At 42.8% G+C, this 20,679-nt stretch overlaps 1 protein-coding gene and 1 long non-coding RNA gene across 16 annotated transcripts in view; one reads left to right on the forward strand and one right to left on the reverse strand.

The window, feature by feature from the left end:
* The window catches only part of UNC80 (unc-80 homolog, NALCN channel complex subunit), a 185,213-nt gene that overhangs the window by 86,687 nt on the left and 77,847 nt on the right, over positions 1-20,679 (forward strand). For all 14 annotated transcript variants that reach the window (XM_039352938.1, XM_039352942.1, XM_039352945.1 and 11 more), the window contains 2 exons: positions 8,714-8,847; positions 9,623-9,788. In XM_039352938.1, coding sequence (XP_039208872.1) covers positions 8,714-8,847; positions 9,623-9,788 — 300 coding nt within the window. The remainder of the gene's footprint in view (positions 1-8,713; positions 8,848-9,622; positions 9,789-20,679) is intronic.
* The window catches only part of LOC120312333, a 97,291-nt gene that overhangs the window by 74,276 nt on the left and 2,336 nt on the right, over positions 1-20,679 (reverse strand). The window lies entirely within an intron of this gene.

The following is a 20,679-nucleotide window of genomic DNA, read 5'->3' on the forward strand; positions in this document are numbered from 1 at the left end:
TAAGATTGACACTGAATTAGACAAACTAATCCAACAGGGAATCCTAGAACCTGTTGATTCCAGCCCGTGGGAGACCCCCATTGTCACGCCTCTAAAGGCAAATGGGGACATTCGCATTTGTGCTGATTACAAATGCACACTCAATAAGGCATTGCAGCAACATGCCTATCCTGTTCCTGTGGTCAGTCACATCCTGGCCTCTCTCAAGGGGGGGCGTGTTTTTGCAAAGCTTGACCTAGCTCAAGCATATCAACAGCTGCCTGTTGATGATGATGCTGCTATAGCTCAGACCATTGTGACCCACAGGGGAGCCTTTAAGGTAAAAAGGCTACAGTTTGGAGTGAATGTCGCTCCTGGGATTTTCCAAAGCGTAATGGAAAACACACTACGAGGTATACCAGGGGTCTGCCCCTACTTTGACGATGTCTTGATTGCAGGAGACTCCACACACATTCTAGCTGAAAGGCTTAGGGCTGTCCTGTTAAGATTCAGGAAATCAGGCCTCAAGCTCAGAAAAGACAAATGCAAGATTGGGGTGCCTTCTACTGAATTTCTGGGATTCAAAATTGATGCTGCTGGGATTCATCCTGCTGAATCCAAACTAACTGCTATTTTAGAAGCACCCAGGCCAAAGTCTAAGGCCGAACTTCAGGCCTTCTTAGGCCTCCTGAATTTCTACAATTCTTTTCTTCCACATAAAGCTAGTGTAGCTGAGCCTCTTCACAGGCTACTAGACAAACAAGCTGTGTGGCTGTGGTCACAAGCACATGAGGCTTGCTTTAAAGAAGTCAAGGCCTTGCTCACTTCTAACAGTGTTCTTGCACATTTCAACGAGTCTCTTCCTGTGTGCATCGCTTGTGATGCGTCCCCCTACGGGGTTGGAGCTGTCCTGAGTCACCTCAGGTCTGATGGAACTCAGGTTCCTATTGCATACTACTCCAGAACACTGTCTTCTGCCGAGCGCAACTACGCTCAGATAGACAGGGAGGCTCTGGCTGTTGTTGCTGGAATTAAAAAATTCCACGATTTTCTATATGGCAGGCATTTCACGGTCTTCACTGACCATAAGCCTCTGCTGGGACTGTTTACCACACGTAAGCAGACTCCCCACATCATTTCCCCTAGAATGCTTAGGTGGTCTATTTTTTTGTCTGCATATGATTTTTCATTACTCCACAAGCCTGGGAAAGAAATGGGCCATGCTGATGGCCTCAGTAGGTTGCCTCTGCCAGTAGTAGAAGCTGACCCCGCGCCAGCTGTCAACATTCTATCAATCCAAGCCTTGCCCGAGCTCCCTCTTAGTGCCAGGGATGTTACCGCTGAAACGGGTACAGATCACACACTTTCACGTGTCCGCTCCTGGGTCCTGTCCGGGTGGCCTGAGCACTGCCCTAGTCCTGAGTTTCAGAGTTTCTGGTCCAAAAGGAACGAACTGTCCCTTTCTCAGGGTTGTCTGCTTTGGGGAAACAGAGTTGTCATTCCCACCTCAATGAGGACTAGGGTCTTAGAATCCCTCCACGAGGGTCATCCTGGCATTGTTCGTATGAAGGCTCTTGCACGCAGCCACTTGTGGTGGCCTGGTTTAGATAAAGGTATTGAGGCTAAGGTACACGCATGCCACCTGTGCCAACGATCTCGCCCAGAGATGCCCCAAGCTCCTGTGCATAGATGGGAGGAAACACAGTCCCCATGGTCTAGGGTGCACATTGACTACGCTGGGCCCTTTCAGGGCCAGTTCTTCTTGGTCCTTGTTGACAGCCATTCAAAATGGCTTGAGGTTGTGCCTGTCTCATCCACCACCACTGCAAAGACTATTCAGGTACTGAGGGGGATTTTTGCTGCACACGGGCTGCCAGATGTCATTGTGTCCGACAACGGCCCTCAATTCACCTCCTCCGAATTCCAAGCTTTCTTACAGGCAAACCTGATTCATCATGCCACGTCTGCGCCTTTTCACCCATCCACCAACGGTATGGCTGAACGCATGGTGCGCATCGCAAAGGACGCCTTGAAGAGACTCACCTACGGGGACTGGCATCACAGGTTGGCTGACTTTCTCCTTTCTTATCGCACCACACCGTCCACTTCTACAGGGAGAAGTCCAGCTGAACTTTGTTGGGGGCGCCAACTTACTACTAGACTTGACCGGTTGCATCCGGACAGACTGCCTTCATCTACCTCACATCCTAGGGCACCTAGACAACTACTTGTGGGTGCCCCGGTTTGGGCTCGCAATTACGGGCCTGGTCATACATGGGTCCCCGCTTCTGTGTCCAGGATCACAGGTCCTCTCTCCTACGAGGTTGCCCTGGACAACGGTCGTGTCCTGCGTCGGCACATCGACCAACTTCGCTCTAGGCGATACTTTTCTGATGAGACTCCTGGGTCTTTTCCAGGGGGGGGAGGGGGACCCTTTGGAGCAAAGGGAAGGGCAAGAGCTACTGCCCATCTCCACTGAGGGAGCCACAAACGGCCCATCCCAAGATTCCGCAATTGCTCCGAAAAGGAAGTCATGGAGCTTACCCACACGAGCCCGAGCACAGAATGGGGTTCAGGGAATGGACAGCCTCCTGACAGGTCTTGGACTGACCTAGGAGGTTCTACAGAGACGCCCAGCAGTGGCTATCACTTCAAGGGGCCTGAGGGTCTACAGCTAGGTAGGACAACCAGGTCACAAAGCAACAGAAGCCCTGGCCTGACGAGCCCGGTGGGCAAGCAAGCAGGCCAGGCATCGGGGCACAGTCCTTGGAAGACACCAGGGCACAATAGAGAGAACAGGCTCACGCCTCCCTCCAGTCAGGGAACTTATGCCAGTAACCCAGAGCTAAGAAGGTCACAGAGAGCAAAGAAATCTCCTAAGTACCTAGAAGATTACATAACATTGCTGGCAAGGCAAAAGCCAGTAAACAGTGGGAGCACTGGGGAGCAAATTGTCGTATAAAATAAATGTTGTATGTTGGTAGTAGTTTTAGCCCGGGGGAAAGGGGTGTTATGTCCCGAGCCTTGCAAACGGCTCGGGCGTTTGCAGGCAGTCCCGGGCAGGTGCAAAGCTGCCCGGGACCAGACAGGCTGTCGCCAGCGCCGTGCGCATGCGCGGGTGCTGGCGCGGGAAAAGTAACCCATTTACCCGGGAGTTGCCTATATAAGAGGCTGCGAGGCGTTTGGGCGAGGCTGAAGCTATCTTCCTGTAAGCTGAACGCTGAATAAAAGAAACTGAGAACTCCAGCTGCTTCTCGTGTCTGTTTCCCGCCACGGACTCAACAGTTCCCATCTGTTAAATGGAAAATTAGAAAGCAGGCTAAATGAAAAGATTTAAATTAGAGGTCAAATATTCATTGGTTGAAGTTTTTGAAATTTTTTTTATGGCAAACAGATTCTAGAAAAACCCTTCCCAACCATCTACACTTCAAATGGGGGACTACCACATTCAGAACTCACCATAAGTTACTAATACTTCTGTGTCAAAAGCATCAAAGTGCTTGCATGGTGAAAGGATTTGCTGGGGACATCTCCATTGCCCAGGGCATGCCCAGGTGGCAGCTCTTTTTGCATCCCTGTGAAGTTGCCCACCAAAGTGGTACCCATTTATATACTTGCAGAGTTGGAGCATGAGATGGGAGCTCATGGGTCTCGAACACAGGGCTGCCAATTGTCAGCCCAATGTTCCAACCTTGTAAGCTACCACATTCCTTAGTAAGGAATTAATTAATCTTGATTGGTAACCATGGGAGTTGTAGACGAACAATCTGCAGATCATGAGGTTAATCTATGCTTTAATATTATGCAATGTAGCAATTAGTATCATACCATTATTTTAAATGGCAAGAAGACTGTATGTTAATATGACACTTGTGTCAACAAAATGTAGGTCACTCTAACAGAACAAAATGTTTCAAAATACCATCTACATGTTTGTCTACTGTAATACATTGATTTATATTTATGTGTATTTGTAATGTTGTTTTTCTTCCCCTCTAAGCATGCTATCCATTAAAGTTTCTTGTAATTTTATTGGATTACTTATATAAATTTATATAAGTAATTTATAAATATAAATATAAGTTCTAAGGACATCTAAGCCACCTAAATTTGGATAGAACATATTGTGGGCATCTTATTTCAGTTACCAAGGCCTGGCAATATATTGGTTCTTAACCAGCTCATAAAGAGCCTGAACCTTTTTATCTCTGTCAGTTGTCTAGAATTATTCTGCTAATTGTGTGGCTAAATAAATAAATAAAAATGTATATGTATACATGTACATGTATAAGGACATACCTTTATACCTTGCTGCAGAGTAGAGTTAACGAGATTAGGAAAGTCTGCTTTTCAATGAAGAAATTAGAGAAAGAAGAATTTGTATATCAAAGAGGAACGGGACACCTCAGTGACTGTATTTTAACTCTCATTCAGAAGTTCGGTAACATTTCGTAAATTTATTTTGATAATTAAAGGGTATAGAGAATTAACTCACTTGCTATTAAGATATACATTGTCATCTTGTCCCATTGCACTTCTTATAAAGCAATGTGGCACACCGTTAGACTTATTAATTACTTATTAACAGTTTTAGTACATATTTTATCTAGAATGAATTCAGTGGTGGGATTCAAATACATGAACAACCGGTTCTCTGTGTGGATGCCGCTTCCTGGGCCTGGCCAACAAAAAATTAGCTACTGGTTCTGCCGAAGTGGTGCGAACAGGCTGAATCCCACCACTGGATGAATTATAGCTTCTCCTAGTTTCTTATACATTTCTAGGATGACTCTGAGAGAATGTTGAAGAAACTAAACTCTGTACTCTCTAGATGAGATATGAAGAATTTGCAATTCCCTCCCTTTCAATTCATGGTTTCAAACTTGAAATTAGCAAATTTGGTGAAACCTACTATGGTTACTTCCATTTATTATTTTTCTAAGGTGAAAATATTTACAGTAATAATAAGATGAACATAATAATTACAATGTAAAAGTGCATTTATTGAGGAAATAATAGTACGAAATACAGATATGTGCAACTAATCAGTTAAGCTAATCTTGATACTCTGTGTTGTGTCCTGGGCCTGATGAGGAAACTCAGCAGGCCCAGAATTGTTGCAAATGGTCCCGGGCATTCTAAAAGCTGCCCGGGACCAGACAAAGTGGCGCCAGCCTTGTGCGCATGCGCAAGGCGCGAAGAAAGAAGACATCTTATTGGTTCACTCTGTCTGGGGTTCAAGCCCTATAAAAAGGCCTGCGTGCCTTTTGCTTTTTGCTTGGAGTTGGAGTAGGAGAATAAAGCATCGATTAGTTGTCACCATGAGTCTTCATCATTCGCACGCGAATGGAGAATACAATACTGGTGACAAGGATGGGATCCTTTGCAAGCTGAAGAAAAAAAAGTTTTAAGGACTCACCCAGGAAGTCCTGAAGAGGGGAAGACAGCGTCTGAATCAGCGTCCCAGCCTGCTAGTATAGCCTCTGGTTCTGGTTTCAGATGTTCTGGTTTCAGATAATGGCCCTCAATTTACCTCTTCTGAGCTCCAGGCTTTTCTTCAGGTCAACCTGATCCGCCATGCAACTTCAGCTCCTTTCCATCCATCCTCCAACGGAATGGCAGAAAGGATGGTGTGCACCACCAAAGATGCCCTCAAGAAATTGACTTATGATAACTGGCATCACAGGTTAGCTGACTTTCTTCTTGCACACCGCACCACACCTTGCATGACCACAGGGAAGAGCCCAGCTGAACTTCGCTGGGGTTGCAGACTCATTACTAAATTGGACAGGCTGAACCCAGACTGGGTGGCTTCACAGGTGTCACATCTGCGGACACCAAGGAGACTCCAGTTGGGTGATCTGGTCTGGGCTAGGAACTACGCTCCTGATCATCTGTGGGTTCCTGCTGTCTTCTGTAAGATCTCTGGACCTCTATCATACGAAATGACCTTGGGAGATGGCCACATCCTGCGGTGTCACATCGATCAACACTGGCGGTTGTCCCCCGTAGATTCCGCCCCTGCCTCCGCTCTTGGGGGGGAGTGGGCCCAGGAATTAAGTCGCACTTCAGGTCAACTTCCTGAGACACAATCTCACACTTCAGGTAAACCTTATGAGACACAACCTCACTGTTCCTGGGACGTACCGCAGGTCGCTAGGGATTTCCCAGGGGAGGTGCAAGGATATCCTCAGAGTTCAGCTATTGTGCCAAACAGGGAGTCATGCGTATCTGCAAGAGCTCCAAACAGGAATTCACCTGAGATGGGGTTTGCCATTGAGGCGGCTCCTGACTCTGGCACCTCGGCCACAGGGGACTGGGAGTATTGGGGCACACCTGCAACGCAGGTCACTTCCGAGATTGGTTGCGGGCTCGAGGGACTAAGTTTCCTGGAGCCATCCAGAGTAGTTGGGAAATCCTCAGCCAATTCAGAGGGTTGGGGAATTTCGGCTGCTCTCACGGAGCCTGGGGAGAGCTCTGGCAATTCTGCCGGCACGCCTCAGCAGGGGTCATCTGCAAAACTTGTGCATAAAAGTCCTGGTCTGGTGAGCCCAACAGACGGGCCAGTAGGTCAGGCGCCCTTAAGAATAAGTCCTGGTCTGCCTAGCCAGGGAGGTCAGCTGACAGGCCAGGCACCTTCCCTAACCTTGCGTAAGTCACAATGGGCTAAGGCCCCTCCTAAGCATCTAGGAGAATATGTGAGGTTCTTGTCAGTACAAGGGACTTTACAGGTCTAGGTTGAGGAGATGGGACCTTTGTGGGGTAGAAGATAGACACGCGAAGTCCACATTAGAGAGTGGGTTGGTCGGCTAACTCTGTTAGTAGAAGAAGGGTGTCTGCATGTGAGCAGACTATTATTTTCTTTTGATTTATTTTATTATGATTGTAAAGAAATTGGAATTGTGTGTGTCCTGGGCCTGATGAGGAAACTCAGCAGGCCCAGAATTGTTGCAAATGGTCCCGGGCATTCTAAAAGCTGCCCAGGACCAGACAGAGCAGCGCCAGCCTTGTGCGCATGCGCAAGGCGCGAAGAAAGAAGACATCTTATTGGTTCACTCAGTCCGGGGTTCAAGCCCTACAAAAAGGCCTGCGTGTCTTTTGCTTTTTGCTTGGAGTTGGAGTAGGAGAATAAAGCATCGATTAGTTGTCACCATGCATCTTTATCATTCGCACGCGAACGAAGAACATAACACTCTGTACTCCAGCTTTTCCTCTTCTCTATTACTTAATCTATTTTCTAAAGAAATGTTTTCATCTAGCAACTGTACACTTTAGTGAGAAGCAATTTGGTAATAAATTCTATTTTGGTTCTATTTTCCTTTGGGGCTTCTGTAATACTTGGGTTGACATATTGAATTTAGACGCAGAGAGAAATTATAGAGCTTCTAAAACCAGGAAGAACAGCCCATCAGATTTGTAAAAAACCCACCTAACACACACTGATGGTCTCAATTTATTCTTCCAATCCAAGAGAAGTCCAGCACCCAGTGCAAGTCATTCCTATACTCCAGTTGAAAGCTTTACAGGAAAGGATTTAGATTATGTTTTCAATTGTGCAACTTTCATCTTCTTGATCCCTTTGTTATCAAGTTGTGTATCTGAAATTTGGAATTTGAGATTACACTGGGATTTGCTTAAATTCCTTCTTCTGTAGTCTAGCTTCTAGAGAAGACAACTGACACCATTAATGATGAAGAAAGAAAAGATGGAAATAAATGTAGATTAGGCCTCAGCTCAACTCATTTCTTTGGAAACAGCAGCAAATATTCTGGGAGAAATCATATGTGATCAGTTAAAATGCTTTCATGGCTATGATGCTGTTGTAAGCATGCTGCAGAACATGAGGATGAATACAGCATGCATGTGTGAGGGAAGCTATGAACCTTCAACACCTTTAGTACATAACCTTTCAAATATTAATATCATTCACCATGTGGTGTTCTATCCAATGTAGAATGAAATGGCTCTAAGCAAGGAAGATTATGGAGTGTGGGTGAACTGGATTACAGAATGGCAGGGCTGTTGCTTCAGCAATAACTGATATAATAATATGGCAAATGTACATAAATACATTACAATAATAAAAGTATGATGAAGTCTTTCTCTTTCATCTAAATTGACTGAAGTTTTGCTATTGTTTAATCAGTTCTTCAAATAAATATTCTGTAATTGCATCAAGTGTGTATCAAGGCCAAAACTAAATATGACATATAGCTTCACATGCTTTTTCCCTTATAATTTTTCAAACAAACAACAGTTGCTGTTTTTCTTTCATGTAGCAGAATTAATAATATAGAGAGCAGGAGGGGAAAGTTAGGATTAATCTGTCACCAATTAAAACACACTATTATTCCACTCAAACTGAATCTTTAGAGAGTGCATTGGTTAAAGGGGGAAATAATGGAACAATAATATAAGAGTGTGTCATTTATAAAACAGATCTGAATTATAAGGTGAAGAATTCCTAGAGAGATTTCATTCATAGGAATTATATCTATAAGATCATTGCAGTGGTACTGTTGTAGAAGTATCATAAATCACAGTGACTATGAAACAATAAGGTAGCTAAATGTGACTGTGACATCCCCCCCCAAACAGAATAATCATACAACATATTGTTCCATACACAGTTTGCATTATGTACTATGTCTGGTGGTGTCCATTATTTTAGAATGATCTTTTTTCTTTGCTGCTCTTTTTTTGTAACAGAACGTATGTATATTTTCTTTTTTAGGTACAGTAAATCCCACCAAATGTTGTTGTCCTTTTGCGTTGAAGATGGCAGCATGTCAGCTTCTTCTAGAGATCACCACTTTTCTTCGGGAGACCTTTCCCTACATGCCCAGGCCACGTACTGAACCTCTTGTGGTACGTGAGAGGAAGGAATGGATCTGGGATGTAAAAGAATAAAGTTGCAGAAGTAGAGGAAGGTCCGGGTAGGGCAGGGAACCAAAAACCAACTGTGTAGCTAAAGAATATATTGATGAGATAGAGTAAAAATATGCTTTCCAAAATGGCCAAAGGGTTAGTCATAGGTCTTGAAAAAAAAAAAAGATTTCTCAGGATGGATGGATGGCAATTTAGTCCAACCATTCTTGACATTCTGAGTTTAGTTTAGATACATAGAGGTCTCTTTAGGGGAAGTGAGTAGTGGCAAGCAAAATATAAAAGCAGCTTCTTACTGTTGCTCTGAAAGCTCTGCCTATTCCGCTGTGCTTTGTGAATATCTCGTGGTCATAAAAAAGAGGCAAAGCTTGTGCCACAATGATGTAATACTGTTTTTGTAATATTGGCAAAAGTTTTGGACCCTACTTGGTAATATTTATTCCAGCATAAAATCACTGAGAACAAATTAGTGGTTTTTTTTTGTTAGCTATTTCTATTTAATCTTTAGAGCACCTTCCCCTGAAAATATTTATAATAGAATTATAAGAGCAGCATATAGAAACCAGCTATAAAGTCAATTATTTTCAGTACAGTCTACTTCTTTCTTGGGTTCATTACAAAACAGTAGGATAAAATCTAATGCAACATTTACATTTCCCTTTCAGTTTGAACTCTTCTTGCTTCAGAAAAAACTTGAAGGCCTGTTTTATTTATATACTTGTTCTTCATACACTGTTATGTTTATATAATATTATAGGATCTGGAGAGTTGCAGGTTGCGTTTGGATCCTGAGATGGATCGACACAGGTATGAGAGGAAGATCAGCTTTGCTGGGGTTTTGGATGAAAATGAAGATTCAAAAGATTCCTTACACAGCAGCAGTCATACCTTGAAGTCTGACACAGGTTGTGAAGAGAAGAAAGGTTTGTTACCCACTGAAGCTTTTGTTTTATTGCAAATTCTAATGTCATTGTGCACAGCATGTCCTTGTTTTCCCCCAAATAATATTAGAGAATACTAAGCTGAATCAAATATGTTTTGTATTTAGAAGTATTTTTGGCACTTTAGTTTCAATGTTATCAGTTCCATATTTGAACAGTGGGTGGAATTGTTGTGCCTAGATATAGTCTATCAGACAAACATCTCCGCCTCCTCCTCCTCCTCCTCCTCCTCCTCCTCCTCCTCGTCTTTTAATTTTTAATTCTACAATGCAGATTTCTATAAAAGAGTCATTGCTATGAGATAGATCATTTAAATATAAATTAAATATCTCTGTCAGTTTTTGGAGTACTTAAAATCATATTTGTCTGCACTAGGTTATGGGCAAATTTAGTAAGTAGTAAATAGACATTACATCAATATTTTAATGTTTAAAGTACTTTAATTAAGTGCTTTAATGTTTTGTTTTATATATGAAACAGCCAGAGGCTCATGTATATGCATTTAAAAATAAATCAATAACTTGCTCCCTCTAAGTTAAACCAAAATTAAAATATGCTTAAAACTCATCTGCCATGTCACTCTTGTTTACTAATTCCAAATGTGATGTGTAATTTCAAAGCTTACATTTCCATATTTACTACAGGCACTAGAATATTTATCATTGTAATGCCATCTCATGCATAAAACAACCACTACAAATCTAATACTATTTTAATATTTAAGGTTTCAATCCAAAATAGAGCCAGTAGCTACTTAATTTATTATTACTTATTATAAATAATAGTCCAACCTATCAATATAACAGAGAATAACTCATAAAGTACACTGTTTTCTTTTTGTAGTTATAAAATAAATAACAGTAGTTTTAAAGAGATAAGGTACTATGATTTATGAAATTATAATAAACTATAAGTTAAATGATGAAGAAATTTTTCCTGGCTGATTCTATTTCATGGGAAATTGATAAAGAATTGATTTTTCATTTTTGGTATTGCGTTTGTTCCTTTTCTGAGTATTGAAGTTTAGATGCTTGATGTATAGGATTGTTTAAACAGTTGTATTTCCTGTGAGGAGATTGGACTTCACTTTGGATTATACAGCTGGTCCTAAATCCACTTCCTTAGCAGACAAAATGGGATATATTCAATGTTTGGACATTTAAGTTGCATAAGCCTGTCATAGCAGTACAATTCTCAATACAGTTATGTGAAAATAGGAATTAGTGGTATATGAAAATTGGTTGGGGAAGATTGGAAATATTTTCAGGAAGGTACTAATTTCATCAACAGAACTGGTAAGAATAATCTAAAGCTCTTCATATTGAATATTACTTTTTATTGATTAAATTTATCTCGCCATGCATCTTGCCATCAAGAGTGACTCTAGGCGGCATACAATGCATATCCTTCCTGGAAGTTGCTGTATAAGTAGTCCTAAACTTACAACATCAATTGGGACTGGAATTTCCAATGCTAAGTGATGTGGTTAAATGAGAATGTGCAAGAAGTGCCAGTTGAGAAGGGAATTCTACTTGTAACCACTATTCAGTGCCATTGTAACTTCAAACAGTTTCTTAATGAATGATTGTAAGTCAAGAACTGCCTGTAACATGTGACTTGGTACTTCCATACCAGGGAGATGCCTCTGGTGATGTGTATGTACATGGCAGCCCTTTTTTACTGGCTGTATCTATGCATTAGCAATGCCAAACAAATATGAAAAAGCTGCACCAAATGTTACTTCCTCCATTTAACTCTGTCCATATGAATTTATCTCTTGTTGCCCACTCTCAAGGATCAATTTAAATAAGATATGGTTTGCACAGAAAACTTATTGAAGTTTAAAAAAAGAATATTTTTAAGTATAATATGAACTCATCTCACTTTTAATTTATTGTTTTATGTTAATCTGTTTACTTGTTAGTGGTTTAAAAGTATGTTGTGTAAAGTTTTGGGCTGCCTTGCTATTTTTTTTGGCTTCACGTTCCTGGTCGTGCCTCATCTTCATGGTGGGTGTCAGTTTGCTTCATGTATGGAATGGAGGGGTTTAAAGTGGCTAATGATGCAGCTGTGGTCTCGCTTCTGGTTTGTGGTCATGCCTTATCATCGATGTGGCTTTGGGTTTGCTTTTTGCATGGATGTGTGGTGGTGACATCCTGTGTGGTTTTTGTGAGTGTGGGTCTGGTATCATTTTTTGTGTTAGGGAGTCGTTTGTCAATAAGGGCGGGTTTCCAAATGGCTGGTAGGCGGGAGGTATCATCTCGCTTGTTCATGCTGTGTGGGCGTTTTTCTATCTCAATGGCTTCTCTGATTATTCTGTTATTAAAATGTTCATTTTGGCAATAGTTCTGGTCTTTTTAAAGTCAATTTCATGTCCTGTGATTTTAAGGTGTTGGACCAGGGAAGAAGTTGGTTCCTCTTTTTTGACTGAGTTCTTATGTTCTTCAATGCGTGCACTTATTCTTCTGTTGGTTTGTCCGATGTATGTGGTGGGACAAGTGGTGCATGGGATTTCATATATTCCTTGATTTTCTAATTCAATTTTATCTTTGGGGTTTCTTAGGATGGTGGATATTTTTCTGTTTGGGCAGAATGCTGTCTTAATGTTGTGTTTGTGGAGGATCTTATTGATTCTGTCTGTGGTGCCTTTTATGTAAGGGAGGAGGGTTTTGCCATTTTCTTGTTCTCTGTCTTGGGTTTTAGTGGGGGTTTCTTTCTGGATTAGTTTGGTAATCTTATTTCGTTGGAATCCATTGGATGTAAGTACATTAGTGAGAGTGTGTAGTTCGGTTTTTAGGTGTTGTTCATCAGCTAAGCGTTTTGTTCTAGAGATGAGTGTCTTGGCTACGGAGTTGATCTGTGCTGGGTGGTGGTGTAAGAGAGCATGCAGATAGCGGTTTGTGTGTGTTTTCTTCTGGTAGATGGTGTGTCCTAGGGAGCCATTGGATTTCTTGTAGACTAAGACATCTAGGAAGGAAAGTTGGTTATTAGCTTCTGTTTCCATGGTGAACTGTATTTTGGGGTGTAGGCTGTTGAGGTGTGTGAGGAAGTTGTCCAGTTTTTCTTTCCCATGTGGCCAGATTATGAAGGTGTCGTCTACGTATCTGAGCCAGAGTTTGGGTTTGTGATCCGATTTTTCTAGAGCTTGGGTTTCAAAGTGTTCCATGTAGAGGTTGGCAATGACAGGTGAGAGGGGTGATCCCATGGGTGCTCCTTCTATTTGTTTGTATTTTTGTCCGTTATAGATAAAGTATGTGTTGGATAGACAATGGTTGGTCAGATCTAGGATGTGTTTTGGGGGGTTATATTTGTTTTGGATAGCTATCAAAGCTTCTTTGACTGGCACTTGGGTGAACAGGGATATGACATCGAAGCTCACAAGTAGGTCGCTGGGCTGTAAGTTTTGTTTCTTTATGATCTCTAAGAAATGGAATGAATTTTTTACGTGTGAGGTGATGGATTCTGCATAGGGCTGTAGTTGTTTGGTGAGAAATTTGGATAGGTTTTGTAGAGGTGAGCCTATGGAGCTGACTATGGGTCTAAGTGGGGTTCCTTCTTTGTGTATCTTGTGTATCTTTGTGTATCTTGGGGAGATAAATCCCCCTGCAACTGAGACTAACCTGAGCACAACAAAGCCCCCACCCAAACAGAACACTCCCCCAGCCAATCAGAGCACAGCCAACTCCCCAGCCAATCAGAGCACAGCCAAGCTCCTAACCAATCAGTTCATACCCCCACTGGCAGTTAAAAGGAAGAAACAGCTAAGACCACACATTGCTGCTTGAAGCACGAAGCTGAAAACACCAGCCTGAAGATGACGAATGGGACTTCGTCGAAACATCGCCAAGACACTTCCAATTTTACGTGGGAGAAAACCCGAACAACCAAAGACCTACATATATATATATATATATATGGAGGGGTTTAAATTGGCTAATGATGCAGCTGTGGTCTGGCTTCTGGTTTGTGGTCGTGCCTCATCATCGGTGTGGCTTTGGGTTTGTTTTTTGCGTGGATGTGTGGTGGTGACATCCTGTGTGGTTTTTGTGCATGTGGGTCTGGTATCATTTTTTGTGTTAGGGAGTCGTTTGTCAATAAGGGCGGGTTTCCAAATGGCTGGTAGGCAGGAGGTATCATCTCGCTTGTTCATGCTGTGTCTATCTTGGGGAGACCATAGAGTTTGGGGCATCTGGATGATTTCTCTCTGGGAATGATTCTTTGCTGGATCTCTTCGCTAATGGGAGAGGCTTTTATTTTGGATCTGGTGGTTTTTTCCAGGTAGGTGGTGGGATCTGTATTTAGGGGTTTGTATGTGGAGTCTTGGAGTAGATTGGTTAATTTGGTTTGGTAGTCAGATGTGTTCATAACCACCGTGGCGTTGCCCTTGTCTGCTGGTAGGATTATTATGCTGGTGTCTTCTTTCAGGTTACGTAGTGCTGTCTGTTCTTCTTTGGGTAAGTTGCTTTTGGGTGGCTTGCTGGTGCAGAGGATGTTGGTGATTTCGAGTCTGATTCTGTTAGCATCGTCGGGGTTGATTTTGGTCAGGCTGGTTTCAACTCCACATATAATGGTTTCAGTGGGGATGTGTTTGGGAGCGACTGCAAAGTTCCAGCAAAGAATCAGTCCCAGAGAGAAATCATCCAGATGCCCCAAACTCTATGGTCTCCCCAAGATACACAAAGAAGGAACCCCACTCAGACCTATAGTCAGCTCCATAGGCTCACCTCTACAAAACCTAGCCAAATTTCTCGCCAAACAACTACAGCCCTATGCAGAATCCATCACCTCACACGTAAAAAACTCATTCCAGTTTATAGAGATCATAAAGAAACAAAACTTACAGCCCAGCGACCTACTAGTGAGCTTCGATGTCATATCCCTCTTCACCCAAGTGCCTATCAAAGAAGCCTTGACAGCTATTCAAAACAAATATAACCCCCCCAAACACATCTTAGATCTGACCAACCACTGCCTATCCAACACATACTTCATCTATAATGGACAAAAATACAAACAAACAGAAGGAGCACCCATGGGATCACCCCTCTCACCTGTCATTGCCAACCTCTACATGGAACACTTTGAAACCCAAGCTCTAGAAAAATCGGATCACAAACCCAAACTCTGGCTCAGATACGTAGACGACACCTTCATAATCTGGCCACATGGGAAAGAAAAACTGGACAACTTCCTCACACACCTCAACAGCCTACACCCCAAAATACAGTTCACCATGGAAACAGAAGCTAACAACCAACTTCCCTTCCTGGATGTCTTAGTCTACAAGAAATCCAATGGCTCCCTAGGACACACCATCTACCAGAAGAAAACACACACAAACCGCTATCTGCACGCTCTCTCACACCACCACCCAGCACAGATCAACTCTGTAGCCAAGACACTCATCTCCAGAACAAAACGCTTAGCTGACAACAACACCTAAAACCCGAACTACACACTCTCACCAATGTACTAACATCCAATGGATTCCATAGAAATAAGATTACAAACCTAATCCAAAAAGAAACCCCCACTAAAATCCAAGACAAAGAACAAGAAAACGGCAAAGCCCTCCTCCCATACATAAAAGGCACCACAGACAGAATCAGTAAGATCCTCCATAAACACAACATCAAAACAGCATTCTGCACAAACAGAAAAATATCCACCATCCTTAGAAACCCCAAAGATAAAATTGAATTAGAAAATCAAGGAGTATACGAAATCCCATGCACCACTTGTCCCACCACATACATCGGACAAACCAACAGAAGAATAAGTGCACGCATTGAAGAACATAAGAACTCAGTCAAAAAAGAGGAACCAACATCTTCCCTGGTCCAACACCTTAAAGCCACAGGACATGAAATTGACTTTAAAAATACCAGAACCATTGCCAAAAGTGAACATTTTAATAACAGAATAATCAGAGAGGCCATTGAGATAGAAAAATGCCCACACAGCATGAACAAGCGAGATGATACCTCCCGCCTACCAGCCATTTGGAAACCCACCCTTATTGACAAACGACTCCCTAACACAAAAAATGATACCAGACCCACACGCACAAAAACCACACAGAAGGTCACCACCACACATCCACACAAAAAACAAACCCAAAGCCATACCGATGATGAGGCACGACCACAAACCAGAAGCCAGACCACAGCTGCATCATTAGCCAATTTAAACCCCTCCAATCCATACATGAAGCAAACTGACACCCTCCATGAAGAGGAGGCACGACCACGAACGCGAAGCCAAAAAATAGCAAGGCAGCCCAAAATCTTAAACCCCTCTGCAACTCAGACTAACCTGAGCACAACCAAACAGAACACTCCCCCAGCCAATCAGAGCACAGCCAACCCCCCAGCCAATCAGAGCACAGCCAAGCCCCTAACCAATCAGAACACACCTCCACCCAATCAGAACACAGCCAAGCTCCCACCCAATCAGTTCATACCCCCACTGGCAGTTAAAAGGAAGAAACAGCTAAGACCACACATTGCTGCTCGAAGCACGAAGCTGAAAACACCAGCCTGAAGATGACGAATGGGACTTCGTCGAAACGTCGCCAAGACACTTCCAATTTTACGTGGGAGAAAACCCGAACAACCAAAGACCTACATATATATATATATGTATATATTAAAAATTAACCTAAAAATTGAGGAACGTAGTCTCCTGGGTGTATACATATTCAAAAGATAAAAACGAGCACCAGGAGGTAAAACAATTAAATGTTTAATAAATAAATAACCTAGCTTTCGATGGCTATATTGCTGCCATCATCGTCAGGGTGTTAAAAGCCAGAGGGTGGGGGAGCTCGTTTATAAGCACAAACGCGCCTGCACACGGCTCATAGACCTCGTTATGGGGCCCAGTCGATTGATCCTTTCATCACTCATGTCAGAAGTATTTCTGAGTTCTAAGTTCTTGCAGCTGATTACTTCTCTGTTGCGTGCAGCTCCTAGGCTGGGAGGCGAGCATTCCATGTCACTACGCACTAGAGTAACATGTGTAACTGCAGACCGATCCTGCGAAGAAATCCCAGATCTGGCTATCTTCCTCCCCCGTGTCTGACGTGTCACTCTCAGGGGGCATGCTACCCCATGCGTGCTCCCATCTTCCCCTATAGCCCCCAACCCGCCGCCCTTCCGTGCGTGGGATGCACAGCAGTTCGTTGCGATCTCCGTTCCTGTTAGTTTGGCGTCCGATTCAACTCTCCCTTTGGAGGAAATTCCAACTGCGATCTTCGTGCGTGCGCCTTCACGTTTCCACCGTACTACTTGGGAACGCGTGATGGGACCCTTAATGGAGCGGTTGCAGTCAGTAGGTCGGACGCAATATCGAGGAGAGGGAGGGGGAAGGGGAGGAGTGTTCGGGGCATCCAGGGCACTAGGGGGTGGGTTGCTGTTGTCAACGAATTCTTCATTCATCAATGGGTGCGCGCAGGAATTGCTAATAGCCGGGGGCACTCCGGATGGTAGGATCGTCCTTACCTCGTTGTCTATCTCTTCGTTGGAACAATTGAGATTGCAAACAGTGGGGTGCTTCCTCCGTCTGGAACAAATGCGTGCCTCCCAAGTTTTCATGACCTGGTGTGCAGGATGTAACTCCACACATCGATTAATAGAGTTACAGTCTGAGAACCAAGCCTCTTTGAGGAGTCTGCCGCTCTTGGAGGCATCACTAGCAATAACCTGCACCCCATTGAAATCAAACTTGTGTCCAAGCTCTACCATGTGAGTGAGGATTTGTGAATAGTGCTCCCCTCTTTTTATTGCCAGCTTGTGTTCCTGTATTCTTGTCCTTACTCTTTTAGAGGTTTCTCCCACGTAATTACCTGGGCAATCTATACAATGGATTCTATAGATCACCCCAGATTTCTCAGTAACGGGGAGTGGATCTTTCAACCTCATGATACAGGAACGCAATGTGCAGTCTGGTCTATGTGCCACCCTTATTCCATAGGGTGACAATAGCCTAGCCGTGGCTTCAGAAACATTACTGACATAGGGGAGAGTAATACGTGTAGTCTGTGGAAGTAGCTCCCCAATAGGTGGGTTATGGGGAGGTCTGGATAGAGCACTGTGGCGCCTGATAAATTTATTGGGGTATCCATTACGTCTACAGGTGTGGAACAGGTATTTCCTTTCTTCAGCCTTAGCTTTGGCCGTGCTGCAGTGTGAGTCAGCTCTTTTAAACAGGGTTCTAATACAGCTGACCTTGTGGGCCACCGGATGGTTGCTGTTAAAATGCAAAATCCTATCGGTGTGCGTGGGCTTGCGGTAGACCCTAGTAGCAAGGGTCCTATCAGGCTGGCGATGGACCAAAACGTCAAGGAACGCCAGCCTGCCTTGATGTTCCTCCTCCTCCGTAAACTGCAAGTCCACACACACCGAATTAAGTATTCCCACAAAGTCAGCCTTCCGACTCTTTTTGATGACAACAAAGGTGTCATCAACGTAGCGGGCCCAGAATTTGGGACAATACTGAGCCATCGCTACTTGTTCTATCCACTGCAATACAGCCTCGGCAACAACGCTGGAAATGGGTGACCCCATGGGAGTACCCTTTATTTGTTCATAGGTGTTACCCTGAAACGTGAAGTAGGTCTTGAGGCATAAACCCAAAAGGTCCACAAGATCTTCCGGGTGACAGGTGGAAGTGCGGGTGAATCGCTAAACGCAACGGCCTGCCCATACATCAAAAGAAACATCATGGCTGGTCCGGAAAGGAGGAGAAGAACCCCCCATGCAGCCGGAACGATCAGCTCTAATGAAGACAAACCACGGGAGGTGGTCGACGAAGAACTCTCGCACGCCGCTATGGAGGAGGAGGGAAGATCGGAGAGCGGCAAGGTGCGGAAGATCGAGCCGTTACACCCCCTGCCTGACGATCCTGAGGACTCCCATAGAATACACGCGAATGCTTTTAATAACGTAAAAAAGGGGAGAACTGAGGAAGAGCGCTGCAACCAGGAGGGACGCGGCTTGACCGCTGTGCACACACCCCCTGGACTGAGTACTCGGAGTAGGACACGCGCAAGACAGCTGGGCATGATAACGGACAAGAGACGATCCCTCTGCCTTGCGGAACACCCCCCCATGCTGCACCAGACCCGTAGTAATTTACGAGATCATCAGGATGACGGACACATTAAAAACGAAAGTATTGAGACCGGAAATGAACGCGACCCTAGAAGTAACAACCAGACAAGATATGGTGGAGAAAGGAATGCAGAATGTGCACTACCACCTGAGCCTGAGGGGAGGTTAGAATATAAAGGCAACCGAAATAACTGGAATTGCCATCTAGCTAATTCGGAGTTGGGAGAATTGGAGACGGATGAAGATAAAAATGCAACCAAAAAGAGAAAAGAAGTACAGGTTAATTGCACACAGCTGAACCAATTAGGCCCGATGACAAGATCGAGGAGCCGGGCGCAGATCTCGACACGCCTATAAAAAGACCTTCTCATTCTCTGGCGCGCCAGCCCTGAGGATGCCGGCAGGTGACGGCGAAAGCTTGGCGCTTTTTAAAACTTTTATAGTTTTAATTTATTAAAAACTTTTAAAGTTTTTATTACCCTGGTGTTCATTTTATATCTTCACTATGAATATTCCCAGGGTTCATATTTTTAACCTTTTTAACCGTGTATATATATATATATATATATATATATATATATATATATATATATATATGTCTGTGTGTGTGTGTGTGTGTGTGTGTGTGTGTGTATATATATATTTCTTTTTCTGACAAAGAATTAAAGAATTAAATTGGGAGACTAAGATGGCCATTTCGAGCTCATTCTGCTCTCTTCAGTTAGCCACACCCTTTATGGGATTCGAACCTGGGCAGTTTACATACTAGGCAGTGATTTAACCATCAAGCCACAGGCTCTCCTCCCTCTTTGCCAGCTGAGTCAAGGGAGTATATTGACAGATGTCTAATATACTCCCTTGACTCAGCTGGCAAAGAGGGAGGAGAGCCTGTGGCTTGGTGGTTAAATATATATATATCACAACATTTAATTATTGATTATGGCTTATTATACCAATTAACTAAAAGTATCCAAGAAGATGTGCAACATTAAAATAACAGAAATAACAACAATTAAACTTTAAATAATAGAATAAAATAAATCAGCCAGTGAAAACATAATATAAATATATTAAAATTGCAGTAAAAGCAATATTAGTGATTTTGAAAAACACATTTTCCCTTATAAAAACTTTACTCAAAAGTTAATTCTATATTACATATGCCATAAGGTATTTTTCTGTTCAAGAATAGATTGCAAATGTTAGATTGCTGCTATGTCAGAAAGGCTATGGAATGTTACCAAAATGTTTTTTAATGAAATATATTTCCTTTTGGCAAAGGTCATTTTGGTTGGGATTTATTACTATTAAAACTACAGATATGAATACAAATATCATATAGTTTTATTTGTAACTTCTACAAAACTAATATCTGGTTTTCTAACAAGTTAGAAAATCAATTTGGAAACAATAAACATTCCCCCCTTTTATTTCTTTTCATTGTATTTAATAATAGGTTTTTAAAATTAACTGAACATTAGGCTGAAACAATTGATCAGAATTAAAATCTGTTATTGATTGCATACATTGTCTATTGTAGCTAAATACATCTTGAACTGCTGTGCTGAGTTTTAGCAGATCATGGAATTAAAATCCAGTATTCAGAAGACAGATTTCAATAGGTTAAATAATGAATTCCTTTTTATTGAAAACTATAACTGATTTCTGGTTAATCATATGCTAAAAGTGATCACTTGCAAAGTAAATTGTGCATTCACCATGATGGAGTGCAAATGTGTAAAAATCAGGATATTGCACCT

This window comes from Crotalus tigris, unplaced genomic scaffold, assembly GCF_016545835.1.
Source record: "Crotalus tigris isolate CLP2741 ecotype Arizona unplaced genomic scaffold, ASM1654583v1 scf7180000018485.2372832, whole genome shotgun sequence".
Taxonomy (NCBI): Eukaryota; Metazoa; Chordata; class Lepidosauria; order Squamata; family Viperidae; genus Crotalus; species Crotalus tigris.